A 21,475-nucleotide genomic window follows, 5' to 3' on the forward strand; every position below is an offset into this window, starting at 1 on the left:
GCTGAGGCGCTGTGAGATTACTAGGATTGATCTGTTTCTATTTCACTCAATATATGTTTCATTGCTCATTGGTTGGAAACATCTTTGAATGTAGCATCTTAGAGTGGTCTTGAGACGAACTGTTCCCACCTCCAACTGTGGCAATTTCCCTCAGATTAAATACTCAAATTGGGAGGAAGTCACCCTCTTTTATTTCCAGACCTCCTTGGTGCTGGCTGCTTTTTAGGAGCTAAGGGCACTTGGTGGAACTCCTGAAAATCCTTTTCTCTCTCCATGCAAGTGTGTGTGTGTGTGTGTGTGTGTGTGAATTTTTCTTCAGACCTCTCTTCGATTTCAGACCTGCATCTCTCCAGTGTTCTGGTATTGTTGAGCAGTGGCTTCTCTATACTTCCTCATCTAAAGTAGTGTGTTTTTATGGGGGTGCCAGTATTGAGGAACTTGGAGTTGTCAGCAGTCTCACATGTGGCTGCATGTTCTACCAAATACTGGATCTGTGGAGCTGGGTCATGAGTTTACATGAGTGACAGCTGTGGGCTGTGGATGTAACTTTGAGGGCTTCTAGAAGTACAGGAGAGTGGGAGGAGGGACTTTACACCCCAACTCAGAAAAGAATCCAGAGTCCCCAAACCAAAGTACTTGTAGTTTACAATATTTTGGTGTCTCTGCACAGATTAGTTGTGAAATGCTGAAGTTGGAGTTTTGGCAGGGGCGCTTGGTTGCAGCTGCCAGGGCTTTAACAGGGTAGTTACTCAGGTAGTTACTCAGCTCATTCAGAAGGGGGTTTTCAGCAGCCAGTGTAAACCATAAATTTTAGTAACATGACTGCATCTCTTTCAAAAATAGAGTGAATCTTTGGAGCTGTTCGATAAATTTACATGGTGACAGCTGTGGGTTCTAAAAAGCCTTTTTTATTGAGATATCATGAGTTACAACTCTTTCTATTCACACACCACTCTTACCGCCAGAGTACCATTGGCGATTTTAATTCCATGATGTTTCTTTATATCTCATGTATATGAAAGTGATCATTCTGTGTCTTTCTCTCTCCTTTTGACTCAGCGAGATAGCTTTTAGTTCCATCCCTGTCGGAACAAATTACATGACAGTTTTTTCTGATAGATATGTAATATTTCATTGTGTATACATACCAATTTTCTTTTCTTTTGTCTTTTGAGCCACAACTGTTGGAACTCAGGTTTTAATGTTTGCTCAGAGTTCCCTCCTGGTAGGCTCGGGGTACCAAGTGCGGTGCTGAAGATCAAACTCAGGGGACTGTATGCAAAATAAGTGGCTTGATAGTAGTAGTGTTTCTCTGGCTCCACGAATTTTTTTTTTCATCTGTTCTCAGACACATGGGTTGTTTCCAGATCTTGGATATTGTGGATAGAATATATAGAAGTCTTTTAGAAAGTATTTTTGGTTCTTTGTCTTCCATTAGTCTCACTTGTAATTTGCCACTTCCCTTCTTCTCAAGTTTCTGACAATTATATCTGAGCATGCCTGAGATCATGTCATTGAAGGTTCCAAATCACTTTCACAGAGCTCCTATCACACTTGACAGCTCTCTGGCTCAAAAATCAGGACGTAGGACAAACTTCAGGACAAAAGGTCTAAGATGATGATTACTGCCACCTAAGAATGCCAGCATTCTTAATAATGATACTTGGTCATACAGGTACTTAGGAACTCAGATGCAACGGCTTGGCATCCATAGTATCTAAGTGACATTTAACCATGCTTCACCATTAGGGCCCAGTCAAGCTTTTGATACAATATTCCATAGTATTCTCAATGTTACATTACGCACATACACACACTCACTCACCTTCTGAAGATAAGCTTTTATTTCATTTCATCTCATCAGAATTCATTGCAGTTTCTCCTGAATTTTATTGTTTCTGTGATAGCGAGAGCTGCCTTGATTTAGCCCTAGGCTACAAACATGGCACTCTGGGCTGAGGGGCATGATACTGGACTTGCTTTGGTCAAGCAAAGGTTGGAAGAAATGATAGCTTGAAATGAAAAAAATGCTTGGCATTTCTCAGAAATCAAAGTCTGGCATTGTTCGCAAGGTTTAATAATTGTGATGTCATTAAAACAAAACAAAACAAAACCTCTTTGAAGTGGTTTCTTTGGCTTCAAGTTTCCTTTGCCTGAGCAATGATAAGGCTGAGATCTGGGCAGTTTGCTTTGTGCTACTGACCCTGAGAGATGCTAAGAATATATGAAATCCTGGCCCTGAAGATAAAAATCTACAGCCTGGCCTCACAAAATAGAACATATTTTAGGGCAGCAGCCAGCATGAGGACAAGGTCATGTTTGGGTAAAGGAGTTGATAAGAAATGAGGATTGAGCAAACAACCTAGGGAATCTCAATTGGTGATGACTCATCATAGTGGAGAAATAGAAAGAGGAGAATAAAAATATTCATGATATTTCTTAAAGTCCTAGATCAAATGCTATTGAAATGTATATGGAGTAATAACCCCTTCTTTGCTTCCCAAATAGCCAAAGCAATCCTAGGGAAAAAAGACAGGGTTTGGAGTTGGAGTGGTGGGGAGTTTGCCTTGCAAACCATGAACTGGAACAGATCAGGGTTTGATCCTCAGCATCCCTTATGGTCCCCTGAGTCTGCCAAGAGTGATTTCTGATCATGGATCTTGAGAACTGTCAGATGTGCCCCCCCCAAAAGACAGGAGGTTTCTCTTTACAAACTATACTAAAAAGCTGCCGTAATCAAAACAGTGTAATAAGGATATCCTCTCAGATCAGAATAGAATTAAGAGTACAAAGACAGATCCTCAGGTATATGATCAAAAAATCTTTGATAAAGGAGGAAAGACATGAAATGGAGCAAGAAAAATCTCTTCAAAAATGGTATTGGTAAAACTGATTGGTTACATGCAGATATAAATTTAGATCCCTTCTAAAAATGTATATTTAATTTCATTGCATCAGAATTTGATGTGATAGAGAGAATTGCCTTGATTTAGCCCTAGGCTACAGACATGGCACTCTGGGCTGAGGGGCATGATACTGGACTTGCTTTGGTCGAGCAAAGGTTAAAAGAAATGAGAGCTTGAAATGAAAGAAATGCTTGGCATTTCTCAGAAACCAAAGGTTTTGATTAAAGGTTAAAGCAATATAAACTAAAGGTTCTATATAGATCTGAATAGTTTATGTTGAGGGAAAAGATAGGCATAATACTTCAGGACATTGAATTTAGAGGTATCTTCAATGATTCAATGCCATTGGCCAAGAAAATGGAAGTAAAGACAAACAAATGGACTACATCAAATTAAGAAGATTCTGCACAGAAAAAATGTGTAATGACCAAAATAAAAAAAAATCCTTAAAGACTGGGAGAGAATATTGTCCACCATTCGTCTGGAAAGGCTTGATATCCAAGATATATAAAGCTCTGGTACTTTGAAAGAAAAGAGAAAAAAAATTTTTTAAATCATAGAAGAGATGAACCTTCAGAAGACATATAGATGATTAATGAGTATAGAAAAAAATGCTCTGTAGCACTTATCATCAAGGAAATGCAAATCAAATAAAAATGAGATATCAGGCCCGGAGAGATAGCACAGCGGTGTTTGCCTTGCAAGCAGCCGATCCAGGACCTAAGGTGGTTGGTTCAAATCCCGGTGTCCCATATGGTCCCCCCGTGCCTGCCAGGAGCTATTTCTGAGCAGACAGCCAGGAGTAACCCCTGAGCACCGCCGGGTGTGACCCAAAAACAAAAACAAAAAAAAATGAGATATCATCTCACATCAGTGAGACTGACACACATCATAAAGAACCAGTGTTAGTGGGTATAAATGTGTGTGTGAGAGATAAACTTTCATTCTCAGCTGTTGAAAATGTCACTGCTTCATCTATTTTTATTGGGATTCATATATTTTTGTTGTCTAAAACACTCTTATTTTTTAATGTTTTTTTAATTATTTTTTTTATTTATTTATTATGAGAACAAGGGTGCAAAGAAAGAGGACAAGGTAAAGTTACAGTGGAAGGACAATCACCCATAACATAATTCTCAGAAGTCCCCTTGCTGATATCTTAACTTTGAAATTTCAGCCAAAGAACATTAAGATAAATAAGACAGAATACATGTACAAATCCCAAGAACCCAAAAGAGTTAGTTCAAAAGATATTCATTGTGCTATTACCAAGATCTAAAAATATTCCAAGTTCCCAAGAATAAATAGAGAAAGACACTGTGATATACACACATCATGTAGAATGCTCCTAAGCTATAAGAAATGATAAATTCCTGGTTCAAAAAGTAAAGAACAAATACAGAATTATTTCTTTTACATATAAAGTATAAAAAATAGTAAGGGAATAAAAATGGCCAATGATTATAGAGCCAAATGAATGCCAAGATTTGGGAGGAAGCAAGGAAGGTGGGCTGGAAAGTTGTAGACAGTGGTGAATGAGCCCTTCCTCTCGGGTGATAGATCTGATGTAGCAATATTGAAAACCTAAAACATTACTATTAATAGTATTGTAAGTCACAGTACCTAAAAACAAATAATTAAAATGACCCCAAGTCTATAACCAGAGATAAAATTTGCTTTTTGGGTTGGTCTCAGTCTTGTTCATCTATGTCCAGAGTACAGACACACACACACACACACACACACACACACACACACATGCACATGTGAGTACATATATGGGGACCCAAATTCTTTTTTTTTTTTTTTTTTTGAAATGTGTCGTTTAATCATTGTGCAAATATAATGGTATATATTACACACCTCACTATATGGTATAATGTGATTGTTTTACTTAATTGGGTTTTAATTTAGCAGTTAAAACTTGTTGATAGACCCTTTATATATTGTTTCTTTTTTTTTTTTTCCTTGATACCCTAGTACTGTTATGCAAATGTTGGGCACCTGAGCCCACTAGACTCTTGGGGAGCCTAGGCTCTTTTTTTTTTTTTTTTAGTTAGCAGCACACAGACCAGTTAATCCTAAATTGTAGTGCATCTTTTATACTTTTTCTTTTTTTTTTTTTTAACACCACCCATCACCAGTGCAACATTCCCATCACCAATGTCCCAAGTCTCCCTCCTCTCCACCCGACCCCTGCCTGTACTCTAAACAGGTTCTCAATTTCCCTCATACATTCTCATTATTAGGACAGTTCAAAATGTAGTTATTTATCCAACTAAACTCATCACTCTTTGTGATGAGCTTCCTGAGGTGAGCTGGAACTTCCAGCTCTTTTCTCTTTTGTGTCTGAAAGTTATTATTGCAAGAATGTCTTTCATTTTTCTTAAAACCCATAAATGTGTGAGACCATTCTGCGTTTTTCTCTCTCTCTCTGACTTATTTCACTCAGCATAATAGATTCCATGTACATCCATGTATAGGAAAATTTCATGACTTCATCTCTCCTGACAGCTGCATAATATTCCATTGTGTATATGTACAACAGTTTCTTTAGCCATTCGTCTGTTGAAGGGCATCTTGGTTGTTTCCAGAGTCTTGCTATGGTAAATAGAGCTGCAATGAATATAGGTGTAAGGAAGGGGTTTTTGTATTGTATTTTTGTGTTCCTAGGGTATATTCCTAGGAGTGGTATAGCTGGATCGTATGGGAGCTCGATTTCCAGTTTTTGGAGGAATCTCCATATGGCTTTCCATAAAGGTTGAACTAGACGGCATTCCCACCAGCAGTGGATAAGAGTTCCTTTCTCCCCACATCCCCGCCAACACTGTTTATTCTCATTCTTTGTGATGTGTGCCATTCTCTGTGGTGTGAGGTGGTATCTCATCATTGTTTTGATTTGCATCTCCCTGAGGATTAGTGATGTGGAGCACTTTTTCATGTGTCTTTTGGCCATCTGTATTTCTTCTTTGTCAAAGTGTCTGTTCATTTCTTCTCCCCATTTTTTGATGGGATTAGATGTTTTTTTCTTGTAAAGTTCTGTCAGTGCCTTGTATATTTTGGAGATTAGCCCCTTATCTGATGGGTATTGGGTGAATAGTTTCTCCCACTCAGTGGGTGGCTCTTGTATCTTGGGCACTATTTCCTTTGAGGTGCAGAAGCTTCTCAGCTTAATATATTCCCATCTGTTAATCTCTGCTTTCACTTGCTTGGAGAGTGCAGTTTCTTCCTTGAAGATGCCTTTAGCCTCAATGTCCTGGAGTGTTTTACCTACGTATTGTTCTATATATCTTATGGTTTTGGGGCTGATATCGAGGTCTTTAATCCATTTGGATTTTACCTTCGTACATGATGTTAGCTGGGGGTCTAAGTTCAATTTTTTGCAAGTGGCTACCCAGTTTTGCCAACACCACTTGTTGAAGAGGCTTTCTTTGTTCCATTTAGGATTTTTTGCTCCTTTATCAAAAATTAGATGATTGTATGTCTGGGGAACATTCTCTGAGTATTCAAGCTTATTCCACTGATCTGAGGGCCTGTCTTTATTCCAATACCATGCTGTTTTGATAACTATTGCTTTGTAGTAAAGTTTAAAGTTGGGGAAAGTAATTCCTCCCATATTCTTTTTCCCAATGATTGCTTTAGCTATTCGAGGGTGTTTATTGTTCCAAATAAATTTCAAAAGTGCCTGGTCCACTTCTTTGAAGAATGTCATGGGTATCTTTAGGGGGATCGCATTAAATCTGTACAGTGCTTTGGGGAGTATTGCCATTTTAATGATGTTAATCCTGCCAATCCATGAGCAGGGTATATGCTTCCATTTCCGCGTGTCCTCTCTTATTTCTTGGAGCAGAGTTTTATAGTTTTCCTTGTATAGGTCCATCACATTTTTAGTCAAGTTGATTCCAAGATATTTGAGTTTGTGTGACACTATAGTGAATGGAGTTGTTTTCTTAATGTCCATTTCTTCCTTATTAGTATTGGTGTATAGGAAGGCCATTGATTTTTGTGTGTTAATTTTGTAGCCTGCCACCTTGCTATATGAGTCTATTGTTTCTAGAAGCTTTTTGATAGAGTCTTTGGGGTTTTCTAAGTAGAGTATCATGTCATCTGCAAACAGTGAGAGCTTGACTTCTTCCTTTCCTATCTGGATTCCCTTGATATCCTTTTCTTGCCTAATCGCTATAGCGAGTACTTCCAGTGCTATGTTGAATAGGAGTGGTGAGAGAGGACAGCCTTGTCTTGTGCCAGAATTTAGAGGAAAGGCTTTCAGTTTTTCTCCATTGAGGACAATATTTGCCTCTGGCTTGTGGTAGATGGCCTTAACTATATTGAGAAAGGTTCCCTCCATTCCCATCTTGCTGAGAGTTTTGATCAAGAATGGGTGTTGGACCTTGTCAAATGCTTTCTCTGCGTCGATTGATATGATCATGTGATTTTTATTTTTCTTGCCGTTGATGTTGTGTATTATGTTGATAGATTTACGGATGTTAAACCAGCCTTGCATTCCTGGAATGAAACCTACTTGATCGTAGTGGATGATCTTCTTAATGAGGCATTGAATCCTATTTGCCAGGATTTTGTTGAAGATCTTTGCATCTGCATTCATCAGCGATATTGGTCTGTAATTTTCTTTTTTCGTAGCATCTCTGTCTGGTTTAGGTATCAAGGTAATGTTGGCTTCATAAAAGCTATTTGGAAGTTTTCCTGTTTTTTCAATTTCATGAAAGAGTCTTGCCAGGATTGGTAGTAGTTCCTCTTGAAAGGTTTGAAAGAATTCATTAGTAAATCCATCTGGGCCTGGGCTTTTGTTTTTGGGCAGACATTTGATTACTTTCTTAATTTCCTCAATAGTAATGGGTGTGTTTAGATATGCTACATCCTCTTCATTCAATCGTGGAAGATTATAAGATTCCAAAAATTTATCCATTTCTTCCAGGTTTTCATTTTTAGTGGCATAGAGTTTCTCAAAGTAGTTTCTGATTACCCTTTGAATCTCTACCATATCAGTAGTGATCTCTCCTTTTTCATTCCTAATACGAGTTATCAAGTTTCTCTCTCTTTCTTTCTTTGTTAGTTTTGCCAGTGGTCTATCAATCTTGTTTATTTTTTCAAAGAACCAACTTCTGATTTCGTTGATCTTTTGGATGGTTTTTCTGGTTTCCACTTCATTGATTTCTGCTCTCAGCTTTGTTATTTCCTTCTGCCTCCCTATTTTTGGAACCTTTTGTTGAGCACTTTCTAATTCTATGAGCTGCGTCATTAAGCTATTCAGGTATGCCCCTTCTTCTTTCCTGATGTGTGCTTGCAAAGCTATAAATTTTCCTCTCAGTACTGCTTTTGCTGTGTCCCATAGGTTCTGATAAATTGTGTCTCCATTGTCATTTGTTTTCAGGAAGGTTTTGATTTCCTCTTTGATTTCATCTCGGACCCACTGATTATTCAGTATGAGGCTATTTAACTTCCAGGTGTTAAAATTTTTCTTCTGTGTCCCTTTGTAGTTTATATATAATTTCAGGGCTTTGTGGTCAGCAAAGGCAGCCTGCAAAATTTCTATCCTCTTGATATTATGGAGATATGTTTTGTGTGCTAACATGTAGTCTATCCTAGAGAATGTCCCATGTACATTAGAGAAAAATGTGTATCCAGGCTTCTGGGGGTGGAGTGTCCTGTATATATCTACTAGGCCTCTTACTTCCATTTCTCTCCTCAGGTCTAGTATATTCTTGTTGGGTTTCAGTCTGGTTGACCTGTCTAGTGTTGACAATGCCGTGTTGAGGTCTCCCACAATTATTGTGTTGTTATTGATATTATTTTTCAGATTTGTCAACAGTTGTATTAAATATTTTGCTGGCCCCTCATTCGGTGCATATATGTTTAGGAGGGTGATTTCTTCCTGCTGTACATATCCCTTGATTAATACAAAATGTCCATCTTCGTCCCTTACAACTTTCCTAAGTATAAAGTTTGCATCATCTGATATTAATATGGCCACTCCAGCTTTTTTTTGGGTGTTGTTTGCTTGGATGATTTTCCTCCAGCCTTTTATTTTGAGTCTATGTTTGTTCTGACTATTCAGGTGCGTTTCTTGTAGGCAGCAGAAGGTTGGATTGAGTTTTTTGATCCATTTAGCCACTCTGTGTCTCTTAACTGGTGCATTTAGTCCATTGACATTGAGAGAAAGAATTGTCCTGGGAGTTAGTGCCATCTTTATATTAAAGTTTGGTGTGTCTGTTGGTAAGCCTTGTCTTAAAGTATGCCATTCAGTTTTTCTTTTAAGAATGGTTTTGAGTCTGTGAAGTTTTTGAGCTGTTGTTTGTCTGTGAAACTATGTATTGTTCCTTCAAACCTGAAAGTGAGTTTTGCTGGGTGCAGTATTCTAGGCGAAGCATTTATTTCATTGAGTTTTGTCACTATGTCCCACCACTGCCTTCTGGCCTTGAGTGTTTCTGGTGACAGGTCTGCAGTAAATCTCAAGGATGTTCCCTTAAATGTAATTTCTCTTTTCGATCTTGCTGCTTTCAGAATTCTGTCTCTATCTATGGGATTCGTCATTGTGACTAGGATGTGTCTTGGGGTGTTTTTTCTGGGGTCTCTTTTAGTTGGCACTCTTCGGGCATGCAGGATTTGATCACATGTATTCATTATCTCTGGTAGTTTCTCTTTAATGATGTTCTTGACTGTTGATTCTTCCCGGAGATTTTCTTCCTGAGTCTCTGGGACTCCAATGATTCTTAAGTTGTTTCTGTTGAGCTTATCATAGACTTCTATTTTCATCTGTTCCCATTCTTTGAGTAATTTTTCCATTGTTTGATCATTTGCTTTGAGGCTTTTTTCCAATTTCTTCTGCTGTATGTAATTGTTATGTATCTCATCTTCCAGTGTACTGATTCTATCCTCAGCTGCTGTTAACCTGTGGGAAATCTCAAACATGTTTTTCTTCAATTCATCTACTGAGTTTCTCAGACCTGTTATTTGATCTGAAATTTCCGTTTGGAGTTTTCTCATTTCTATCTTCATATTCTCCTGATTCTTTTTAGTTTTCTCTTCTATACTTTGTTTGAGTTCTTTGAACATGTTCCATATTGCAACTCTAAACTCCTTATCTGAGAGACTGACTAGGTGGTTGATCATGTTCAAGTCATCAGAGTTGCCATCTTCATTCTCTATGTCTGGCACTGGCCCATGTTGTTTTCCCATTGTCACACTAGTACTGCGTGTTTTTCTACGTGTTGTGATTGTATTCATTGGCTAAATGCTGTGCACCGTCGCGAAGGGGAGCAAAGCAACCGTGCTCCTCTGGCTTCTCCCTTTCTGGGCGTGTCAACTCACCTCCACGGAAGGCTCACAGGAAGGCAGGCTGGCAGATGGGCCGCAACCAGGATGAAATCAGGCCAAAAATGCAGGACAGCAGAGTAGAGAGGCAGAATGGTGCTGGCATCTGAGATCCAGCGAAGTTCAGTGGCTCCTCCCTTTCTGGGCGTGTCGACTCACCTCCACGGAAGGCTCACGGAAGGCAGACTCCCCGGAAAGTTCACAGGAAGGCAGGCTGGCTGATGAGCCGCACCAAGGGTGAAATCAGGCCGAAAATGCAGGACAGCAGAGTAGAGAGGCAGAAGGGTGCTGGCATCTGAGATCCAGCAGAGTTCGGTGGCTCCTCCCTTTCTGGGCGTGTCGGCTCACCTCCACGGAAGGCTCACGGGAAGGCAGACTCCCCGGAAAGCTCACAGGAAAGCAGGCTGGCTGATGAGCCGCACCAAGGGTGAAATCAGACCGAAAATGCAGGACAGCAGAGTAGAGAGGCAGAACAGTGCTGGCATCTGAGATCCAGCGAAGTTCAGTCAAAATAAGGAATTCTTAAGGGGTCCCCTCCTGACAATATTTGGCCAACCAGGCTGGCATTTTAATGCTGAACCCTTCAGTGATAGTGTTTAGGGGTCCATGTGGTGCTAGGACTCAAAGGAGGACTTACATGTGCCCTAACTACTGACTATATCCTCAGCCACAGGGTGGGAGTTTACTTGGAGGAGCTGATTTTGTTTTTGTTTTGTTGAATTTTGGATCACACCAAGTGGTGCTCAGGGTTTACACCTGGCTCTGCATTATGGCATCACTATTTGCTGGACTCAAGGGGAACTACAGGTGGCACCAGCAATCAATACAGGATTAGCTGCATTTCAATGAAGTGGAAACAAGTGCCTTACACTCTCTCTGTATGTACCGTTTCTCTGCTCCTAAGATTTTAAGTAGATTTATCATAGTGCCACTAATGGTCCAAATATTGCCTAAAGTTCTCTCCATTGGTTGAGTCATTAAGGGAGTAGAAAGATAACTAACATGATAGAAATCACACCTAACATGTGTGAGGCCCTGAGTTTGACCCTGAATACTGCATGGCTCCTACCTACAGTTGTGGCCCTGGTGTGCCCATTCCCACCCTATGCACTGCTGGTCAGGCAGAAAGAGTTCTAGAGGGAGCAATTATCTTAAAATAATCATAGTTTAAGAACAAGGACATACTATGGAAGGATGACAAACCAAAGTTCTTGACTTACAAAGTACAGATTACCAAGCAAGGTGGATAGAGGTGGGAAGAATGAAGAGGGGCATTAGGGTGACAAAGGAGCAATGGTGCTGGGTCTTGGACTCTTTGGTGGTGGGGGTTGCAGTAACTGTGTACATCAATACACTGAACAACAACACTTTGTGACTAAGTTATTTAAACAATAACTGTAACGTAATAATATTTTTGAGTTGGTCTGTCCTTAAAAGGATATTCATGTCACGAGAAACAGGAGGGGAATGAACATAATGCCCTGTTTTAGAGAAAACCATGGAGTGGGCACAGAGGGCCCTGTCTATGGTTTCCTGACTGTATTCAGCTTAAAAGTCTTTAAGGCAAACTGGCACATTGGGTGGCCTGGTGGCAGTTTATTTCTCTTCCCAGTTCTAGAACTTTGGTTCTGTCTGCAAACTCTAATCTGTGCCTACCTCACACTGCCAGTTGGTGGGAGAGTGACTGACTGAACTGCTTTGAACATATTTCCCTGTCTGTCAGGCAAAGATAGGATCTTGTCCTTGAGACAATACTTTCTTTCTTCACTTACTCTTCTTACACTTCATCAGAGGCGCCCAAGGCTGCTTATGTGGACAAAAAAGCTTCAGTCTAGTTAGGGGAAAATTGTAAATGTGCAAGGACAAAAGGACTTTAATGGTGCCTCTTCCTGATTTGACAATTTCTAAGCTTGGGAGGAGAATGGCAGTTTGAAATGCATGGTGTGTGGAAGGCAGGGTATGAGCTCATCTGCCTACTCCTGAGACAAATGTTTGGTTCATATATTTGAAGGCACACCCTGACAAGCATTCCATAGATGAGGAGGGAACAGCAAAAATTCCTTTCCAAACACTGCATCCACAAAGAGGGGGAAACCCATTTGGAGGGTATCTGTAGAATGGACCTTTTGAAAATAGAAGTGACCTCAAGCTGAAGAGAAAATCAGCAAGGTGGGTACTTGACTTTCATGAAGCTGGCCAGGATTTAATCTCTGGCACTTTAAATGGTCCCTAGAGCACCTCCAAAATAAGGGAGGAAATGTGACCTTGTGATGTTCTATTTGTGTTTTTATCAGATCATTTAAAAAATAGCAGCAAGTGTCTGATTTAGTAGGGTCAAATTCTCAGAGTAGGAGTTAGGGTCCTCCACATTTATCTAGGGTACAACCTGTCTTGCCCTTCTGAATACCCATTTCTCTGTGCCTATGTTCCTTTTTAGAGCCTGTAAACACATGTAATCTAGCATTGCAGATGGTGCTAAATTGGATCATCATATCTAGCTGTTGCTTCTTTAGAGCAATCCTCCTGAACACAAGACTGTTGCTGCTTCTTCTTCTTTTCATTTTTCTTTTTGCCATACTCAGCAGTGCTCTGGAGTTACTCCTGGCTCGGTTCTCACAGGGCCTGGGACTGTTGCTTCTTCATAGTTTTTCTTCCTGGCTCTCTGGAACCCAGTGATTCTTATATTGTTACTGTTCAATTTATTCTAAAGTTTTATTGTAGTCTCTTCCTTTACTTTAATGATTTTTTCACATCTTCTGTTCATTTATTTTATGACTTTTTCATCTTCTGCTATTGTCTGGAGGTGTTACTTTTCCATCTTCTGTTATTGTCTGGAGCTCATCTTAAAGCTCATTGATTCTGTCCTCAGCAAATGTTACTTTAGACTGGTGAGGCCAACAGCGAATTTTTCATTTCATCTATCTAGTTTTCCAGTTCAAGCATTTATTTTAAGTTTTCTCATTTATACTTTTCTATGCTCTTTAGTCTGATTGGGTATCCATTCCATACTTCCTTTGAGTTCCTTGAACATCCTCAACATTTCCTCTCTAAAGTCCTTATCAGAGACTATCTAAGTGGTCTTCAGAACTATCTTCTTCATTCACTAAACATGGTAGGGTTCTGCATTGCTTTCCCATTGTGATCATTGTAGTGTGGTGGGTGTTTTTTTTTTTTTATGTGTTGCAGTATATCTCATTGACTAGAAGAAATGTGTGGCTATGGAGAAAAGTGGAACACCCCTGTCTCACACAAGGTCCATGCCCATGATGACCAGGTGCTTGCATAGTAATACTATCCATTTCAGGTTCCTTCTCTTCCATTTTACCCCTTGGTAAGCATTTGCCATGCACACACCCATGAAACCTAAACAGTACCAGGCTATACCTCATGAAGATAATCATTGAACCATTTTCCCTGTCTTAGGATTCAATGCCACAGCAGTAGTCAGGATTCTCTATGCAGCCTTCTAAACAAAGTTCTCTTACTCTTTTTCCAGTCAACCACAGTGATGGTCCTTGGTGCCTCTTTTCTTCTTCTGGCTTGCATCCCTGCCTGCTGATAAGAAACACCTGCAAAACTACTTGAAGGGGCCTTTACCAGTTCTGTGCTAGTGGCTACCTCTCACAAAACGTGCATGCAGCCCACTGAGCTATGTTTCTAGTTTGCTTTTTCTTACTGCTGTAACAGGTGACTAAACAGCTTAAATTAACCTGAACTCAACATCTTTCATCTGTAGATCAGAAGTCAAAAGTATTCTCTGCACAAAGCCCTGCTGTGAGTAGGCTGGTTCTCTCTGATGTTCTGGGTCTTTGTCCCAAAACTAAGCAGCTTTAAAAAGCACCACCTCTCCCTTCTCAGGCTCACTCTCTCATGCCCAAGTCAGTAGGGCAACATGGGAGTTTGAGTTGGCCCTTTGCCCAGCATCTTGCAATAGTCTCCCTTTATCTTGCACCTTTCTCATAACTACCATGTGATGACACTGGGCAAGTGCCCTCCTCAATGCTGAGACTTCATCACACATGCCATCACATAGTCCCTTTGCCATGTTAGTGCACCTGAGTATAGATTCTAGGATGAGGAGTGAGAGTAAAGATGTGAACAGCTTTGGGGGATTCATCATGATCTGGCCACACCATGATCAGGTAAATATTTCTTAGACTACTCACTGATATGGACTAATCTTTTCCAAATTAAGCAGTGGGTGTGTGCTGGAATGATCCAGGAAGTTGGGTGCAATTGAGAAGCTTCTTCTGATGTTTGCTTAAAGAAAGTAGATATCCAGGGGTTACTGAGTTAATTATTTTTGTCTAAAAAATTTGGAGAGGTGGTGAAAGCCAAATGAGTTTGGGACCCTCTGGAAAGATTTTGATTCCATTTGTATTTGCTATGCATTTTTGGTTGGTATTGACCATACATTGTATGACTGTAATTCAATCATAAACAACTTTATTTATGAAAAAACTGAATTATGAACAACCTTGTAACCAGTGTTTAAATAAATAAAATGGAAAATGCAGAGATAAAGCAAAAGTTCCTGTATGCAATTTAATACACCTGGCTATGAGACACCACCAGTGAGTGTTTACTCCCATTACCTGTTAGAAGGCATGGAAGCTGTTGTTTTTACTCAGTTTAAGAGTATATGAATCGGGGTCGGAGAGATAGCATGGAGGTAAAGCGTTTGCCTTTCATGCAGAAGGTCATCGGTTCAAATCCTGGCGTCCCATATGGTCCCCCGTGCCTGCCAGGAGCAGTTTCTGAGCATGGAGCCAGGAGTAAACCCTGAGCACTGCCGGGTGTGACCCAAAAAAAAAAAAAAAAAGAATATATGAATCTTCTACTTTTTATTCCTCTCTAATTGGCTAAATAAGTATGGGATATAGAAGCCATGGATATGGGCTGGAGCGATAGCACAGTGGTAGGGTCTTTGCCTTGCACACAGCTGACCTAGGATGGACCTTGGTTCGATCCCCAGCATCCCATATGGTCCCCCAAGCCAGGAGCGATTTCTGAGTGCATAGCCAGGAGTAACCCCTGAACGTCACTGGGTGTATCCTCCCCAAAAAAGCCATGGATATATATGTATGAGTATTATATATGCTTCCTGGTATGTTATGGATACTGGAAATGCACACACATAAACATATGATATTACATTATATATCTATATGATAGATATATTATATATAGATATATAATAGATATATTTACATATAGTAAATATATGCTGACAGGAAGCAGTTTAGTTAAATAGCAGCACAGCAGTTAAATGGGCATACATGTAGCCTAGTAACAGAAGAACTATGTCTGTTATTGCCATTTTCTATTTTACTCAAATCAAGATGAAAAGCCTTGTAGTTAAAAAAATAAAAAATAAAAGCAAAATCTAAGCTACTTTGGTATGTCAAAGGATTTTTATATTTAACACTGTAAATAAATGTATGCTTTAGAAAATAAAAATGCAGGTTTTAAAAATTTTAAAAAACAGGGGCCAGATAACATGGAGGTAAGGTTGGTAGTTTGAATCCCGGCATCCCATATAATCCCCTGAGCCTACCAGGAGCGATTTCTGAGCATAGAGCCAGGAGTAACCCCTGAGTGCTGCCGGGTGTGACGCCCCCCCCCCCCAAATTTAAAAAACAGAGGGCCGAAGAGACAGCATGAAGGTAAGGCGTTTGCCTTTCATGCAGGACAGTGGTTTGAATTCCGGCATCCCATATGGTCCCCCGTGACTGCCAGGGGCGATTTCTGAGCAGAGAGCCAGGAGTAACCCCTGAGTGCTGCCGGGTGTGACCCAAAAACCAAAACAAAACAGAGCCTAGATTTCAAATGATACCTTATGGAATATTAGTTGTGAGATGTCAATTTTCATCCTAGTGAGTCCAGCAGTTGGTTTATGCATATTGTTCCCATGCAATTAAAAATCATTTCTTTCCTAAAGCATGGGCTGTTTTTAGCAGTTTATGTTTGCTTTGATTTTATAGCAGAGATCCAGAGTCCTAACAAACTGGCCAGCAAAGCTGGCTCAAAAACTGGGAGTCCTTGGCTACTTATTGTGGGATTTGACATAGCCTATGTTATTAAGATGACATTTCATTTTGCACTCACAGCTCAAGTCTTCACTTTGAAGGCCAGTCAGAACTTCTGGGACTGTGAAGAACATCCCAAATAAGATTTAGACAAGAGTGCTACCTGGTGGCCAAAGATGCTATCATCATCATCATCATCATCATCATCATCATCATAGTAATCTTTAGTAATCTTTAGTTTAGCAGTACATCATCTTTAGTAATCTTTGTTTTAGCAGTACCATGTTACCATATTTACCACCAAAGTGCCAATATCCCTCCACTATTGTCCATTGTATCCTTTATCCCATTAAAAATTTATTGTAGTTTAGGTTATATAGTCAAAGTATATGAAATTAATGTACAAACTTACTACACCAAAGTGTAGAACCAAAGTGCTACCAAAATTTCTACCAAAGTGTTCACAACCTCCTACCACCTGTCTCATGTTATCTCTAGTCCCATCCATGTTGTTCTAAAGATTCAATCTTCTCTTAGAGTTGAGTATACTATTGCATTGTGTTCATGTGCTACAGTCTCGCTTTCCACCCATCTGTTACAGGGCACTTGAATTTTTTCCAATTCCTGGCTATTATTTTTTTTTAATTTCCTTATTTTTAATGCTTTAGGTTTTTCAAATTTACTCATTTCTTTCAATAGTTTGTAAAGCCCATGGAATATGTGCATTTAAAAATATTCCCAACACAAGATGTTTTAAATGAAGACAGAAAAATAATAAATTAAAATAAATGAAGACTGAAAAGAAGCGGAGGAGGAAGAAGAGAGAAAAGGAGGAGGCAGTGCGTGTCCACAGAGATCCTAGAGTTGGAACATGGGGCACTGAATGAAAAAAAAATCTAGTGCTGGAACATATACTATATCCATGTGAAGTACTTGAAGAATACAGAGAGGGGACATTCTGGTGGCATCAGAAACTATATTGAAGAGAGGATGAGCTGAAGATTTTATGGAACTCCATTAGCTTCTTGTCTGCTTGTCTGGCCCTCTTGTCAGCTGCACAAAAAAACCCATGAGTGCTCACTTTAGCAACACCGTCCCTTGTTCTTTGTGTGACAGGCTGCTCCATTATGTAGACCCTCACCATACCTGACTCCTAAGCATTTGCCCTGCAGCAAACCCACATCAAGAGGTTTCAAACACTTAAGAATACAAAGGTCCCATTCATAACTTTCATACTGAGGACATATTGAAATGCAATTTTAGAGATATTAAATTAAAACATTATTTAAATTACATCCTATTTTTTTTTTTTGGTAACCAGAACAACATACAGTCTGAATACACTACAATCTACAAATGTCATTTAGAGTACAATTAAATGGAGGCAGAGCTGGTGAAAGCCATTGTTTCAGGTCAGTGGCAATTATAATCTATTTTAATTTGAATGTGACTTCTTGTTTTGAGGGTAAGCCCAGGTGTGCTCAGGATTTACTCCTGGTTATATACTCAGGGCTAGAGATCAAACTTAGGTCAGCTGCATACAAGCTGCATTAACACCTGTATTATGTCTTTGGCCTCATCATTCAGCTGCTGGTTTCTGGTATGTCCAGATAGAGTCATAGAAGGAAATTCTTGAAACCCTACTGCTTCTTTGGCAGGGTTTGCAGAAAACAACAAAAAGCTACACAGCAAATATTCCCTCTACTTGGGGGTGTTAGGAATACTTTGTTTGATTCTTGTATTTATTTTCTTTAACACATGTATATTATTTTGTACAAAAATATTTACAATACACAGCAAATGTGATCTGAATAATGCCAAGACTAAAGGCATGAGATACTTTACAGGTCACTGCTGAAAAGATTTGGAACATCTACTGTCTGCAATAGATCATCTCATCCAGGGATGGGAGGCCAAACAGAATCAGCAAAGACCAGCTTCCTCAGAAATTTTTCTGAATCTTTCTGGCTGTATTGAGCTATGTGCTTATCAGATGTTCTATTAACTTGTATAGCAAGACAATCCTATACAACAACCAACTAATTCACTGTTTTATTTTACATATTATTTTTAACTAAAGGAACACAGGTGCCAAAGCAGTAACACAGTGGGTAGGTTGCCTTGCATGCAGTCATCTGAGTTAAGATCCCTCGCATCCCATAAAGTACCTCAAGCCGGGAGTGATTCCTGAGTTACCAGAAAGTAACCCCTGAGTGGTGCAGTTTGTGGCCCACCAAACAAAAAATAACTTAAGGAACATTGTTTCAGCAAGTCAACCTAAAAGCTATTCTTTTTTTACACATACACAGGAGGTCTTAAGGCTTTTGAGGGAGTCAGTATACCCAGTGGTACTCAGGAATGACCCTTGGCAGTATTCCTGGGACCATATATCATACTAGGGAATCAAACTAGGATTGATGGCATGCAAGGCAAGCAACTCAATCTGTACTACCTCTTTGGCTTTGGAGGAATGATTTTCTTTTTTCTTTTTTTTGGTTTTTGGGTCACACCCAGTGGTGCTCAGGGGTTACTCCTGGCTGTCTGCTCAGAAATAGCTCCTGGCAGGCACGGGGGACCATATGGGACACCGGGATTCGAACCAACCACCTTAGGTTCTGGATCGGCTGCTTGCAAGGCAAACGCCGCTGTGCTATCTCTCCGGGCCCCGGAGGAATGATTTTCATCTTTAGCATGTATTAACTTTTTAAGACTGCCTATATTGTGGCAATATTTATGTATGTCATTTGGTATCAGAAATGTGAAATTAACCATGGCTATAATTATTGATTTTTGAAAGTTGAGCTTTTAGCTTTATTTTAAACACGAAAAACAAATATGAATTTAACAGGTTTGCCAGGCATAAACTCCATGAATATTAATAGTATCATGATTAGGATTTTGCTGCACAGTTTGCTGGCTTTCTGCCAACTCTGATTGGGAAAAAACTTAGGTCTCAAGTTTATCTGAGCCACTGCTATTAAGAAATAAAGAAGACCAGCTGAGTTTGTGAATGAGTCCCATAGTTTTGAGGGATTCACTTTTTCTCAACTCATATCTCAGTGAAAAGTACTGACATGAGACTAGAGAAAGGACCTCTAGTCTGTGGTTGCATATAAAGCCCAATTCTGGGGACGGAGAGATACGTAGAATACTTGTCTTCCACGTGGCCAACCAAATTGACTCCTGGCAACCCCAAGTTCACCAGGAATGCTGATATCTGAGTACACAGATAGGAGTAACCCCTGAGCACCATCAGATGTGGTCCTAAAACAAAAACAAAAAACAAAAAGGCCCAATGCCAAAATGAGGTTATGATGCTTATTCCTCTTTCTTTTTTTTTTTTTGGTTTTTGGGCCACACCCGTTTGACGCTCAGGGGTTACTCCTGGCTATGTGCTCAGAAATCGCCCCTGGCTTGGGGGGACCATATGGGACGCCGGGGGACTTATTCCTCTTTCACTAGCTCTCACTTATTCTCTCTTTCACCAACTAGAAGTATTAACTATTGTGACTCTTAAAAGAGGTCATCCAAACATATTTTCTTCAAAGAAACATTTATTTATGATCTTTATTGGTCAAACAGTTTCAAACAAAATCCAAAACAGATTTTTGACATTTTGAGGCTTTAATACAAAGACGTTACATCATGCGTGAAATAAACGCTTCTCCAATGGTTCTTTCCACTGACAAACATAAAATCTGGCAATGATCAGGCAGAAGAGGACTGATGTGATGGGAAACTGCTCAGAAACCTGCTTAGAAAGGGTTATAACTTAAACCTCATAGTAATGGGTTATTTTTTATTTTCCCATAACTTACTTGTGCTTAAATAACTTGTAATCTCAACTTCTTAACTTAAAAGCAAAAACATCCCAAGAGTCAGATATCCCTTTAAATTAAAAAAAAATCAATTTTATACTCTCCTTCAAAGAACTCCAACAATGCAAAATAAAGTTTCAGTTCCATATATATATATATATGATATATATGTATATACATTTATAACTTAGGTACTCTGTTGCTCTATATACTTTGATTCGATTCATGCAACAGTGACAGAGGACTGATGTGAGGCTCTATAGAGGTTTTTCAGAGAATGCGGTATAGCTCCGGACCCTGGCAAAGAACAAGGGGGTGTACATCTTGTCAATTTCGAAAGCAGTGACTGCAGTCTCACCGGTTGATCTGGGAAGTAAGAACAAGAATGACTTCAATGCCCTTAAAATCCTGGCACAGTTTTAGAGGGAGTGCATTTTATACCTTAGCCTTTTAAATTTTAACTCAGCTTAGTACAGCCCTATTGTGAAATATTTGAAAAATTTAGAATACTAAAACACTCACTTCTGGGGTCCAGATATAGCACATAGGATTTAGTATGCTCTGCATGTGGGAGACTCCCAGGCACAAAACTGTGAGCAACCTGAGATCCCAAACCAAAAAAACAAATAGGCAAACACAAACTCCAAACTAAAAACACCATAGTAATACTTGGAGTTATATGCCCATAGACATAGAAACAATGTAAATACTTACTTTTAGGGTTGCTTTTATGTACCTCACCTCTTATTCTAAGTAAGATAAGACAGTCAGTTAATCCTGTTTTGTTTTTGTTTTTAACATGATGACATATGTATTTCCTCATACTAGTACTCTTCAGAAATCATTCTTAACAGTGGCATATTATTGCACTAACTGCTTATAACACAATTTACTGAAAAATTCCAATTTAGTTGGCGTTATCTTGCTTTCATATTTTGCTCTTTTTTGGGGGGGACACTTAGTGGTACTTGGTGATTACTCCCAGCTACGAGTGTCCAGGGGACTATAGAGCTGGTGATCAAACTTGGGCCACCTATACACAGAGGGATGTAGGCCTCCCCTTTTAATTATCTACTTGGACCCACATTTTGCACTTTATTTATTAGACCTTCTGGGAGCCGTAGAGATAGTATGGAGGTAAGGCGTTTGCCTTTCATGCAGAAGGTCATTGGTTCAAATCCCGGCATCTCATATGGTCCCCCACGCCTGCCAGGAGCGATTTCTGAGCGTAGAGCCAGAAGTAACCCCTGAGCGCTGCCGGGTGTGACCCAAAAACCCAAACCAAAAACAAAAAAAAAACTTTATTAGACCTTTTGAACAGATTCCCAATGGTAGAATTTATTTTTATTTTGGTGGACACAACTGACAGTGTATAGAAGACACTTCCAGT

General features: G+C 39.6%; 1 protein-coding gene across 3 annotated transcripts in view; it reads right to left on the bottom strand.

Moving 5' to 3' along the window:
• Positions 1–786: 786 nt before the first annotated feature.
• FBXO9 (F-box protein 9) overlaps positions 787–21,475 on the bottom strand; it is a 505,156-nt gene continuing 484,467 nt past the window's right edge. For 2 of the 3 annotated variants that reach the window (XM_049776909.1, XM_049776908.1), the window contains one exon: positions 19,802–20,451. In XM_049776909.1, the coding sequence (XP_049632866.1) occupies positions 20,343–20,451 (109 nt within the window). In that variant the 3' untranslated portion in view covers positions 19,802–20,342. Of the gene's footprint in view, positions 1,375–19,801; positions 20,452–21,475 lie in introns of those variants that run through there. The other variant, XM_049776907.1, reaches the window with a different exon arrangement.

The sequence above is a fragment of the Suncus etruscus genome, chromosome 7 (assembly GCF_024139225.1).
Source record: "Suncus etruscus isolate mSunEtr1 chromosome 7, mSunEtr1.pri.cur, whole genome shotgun sequence".
Classification (NCBI taxonomy): Eukaryota; Metazoa; Chordata; class Mammalia; order Eulipotyphla; family Soricidae; genus Suncus; species Suncus etruscus.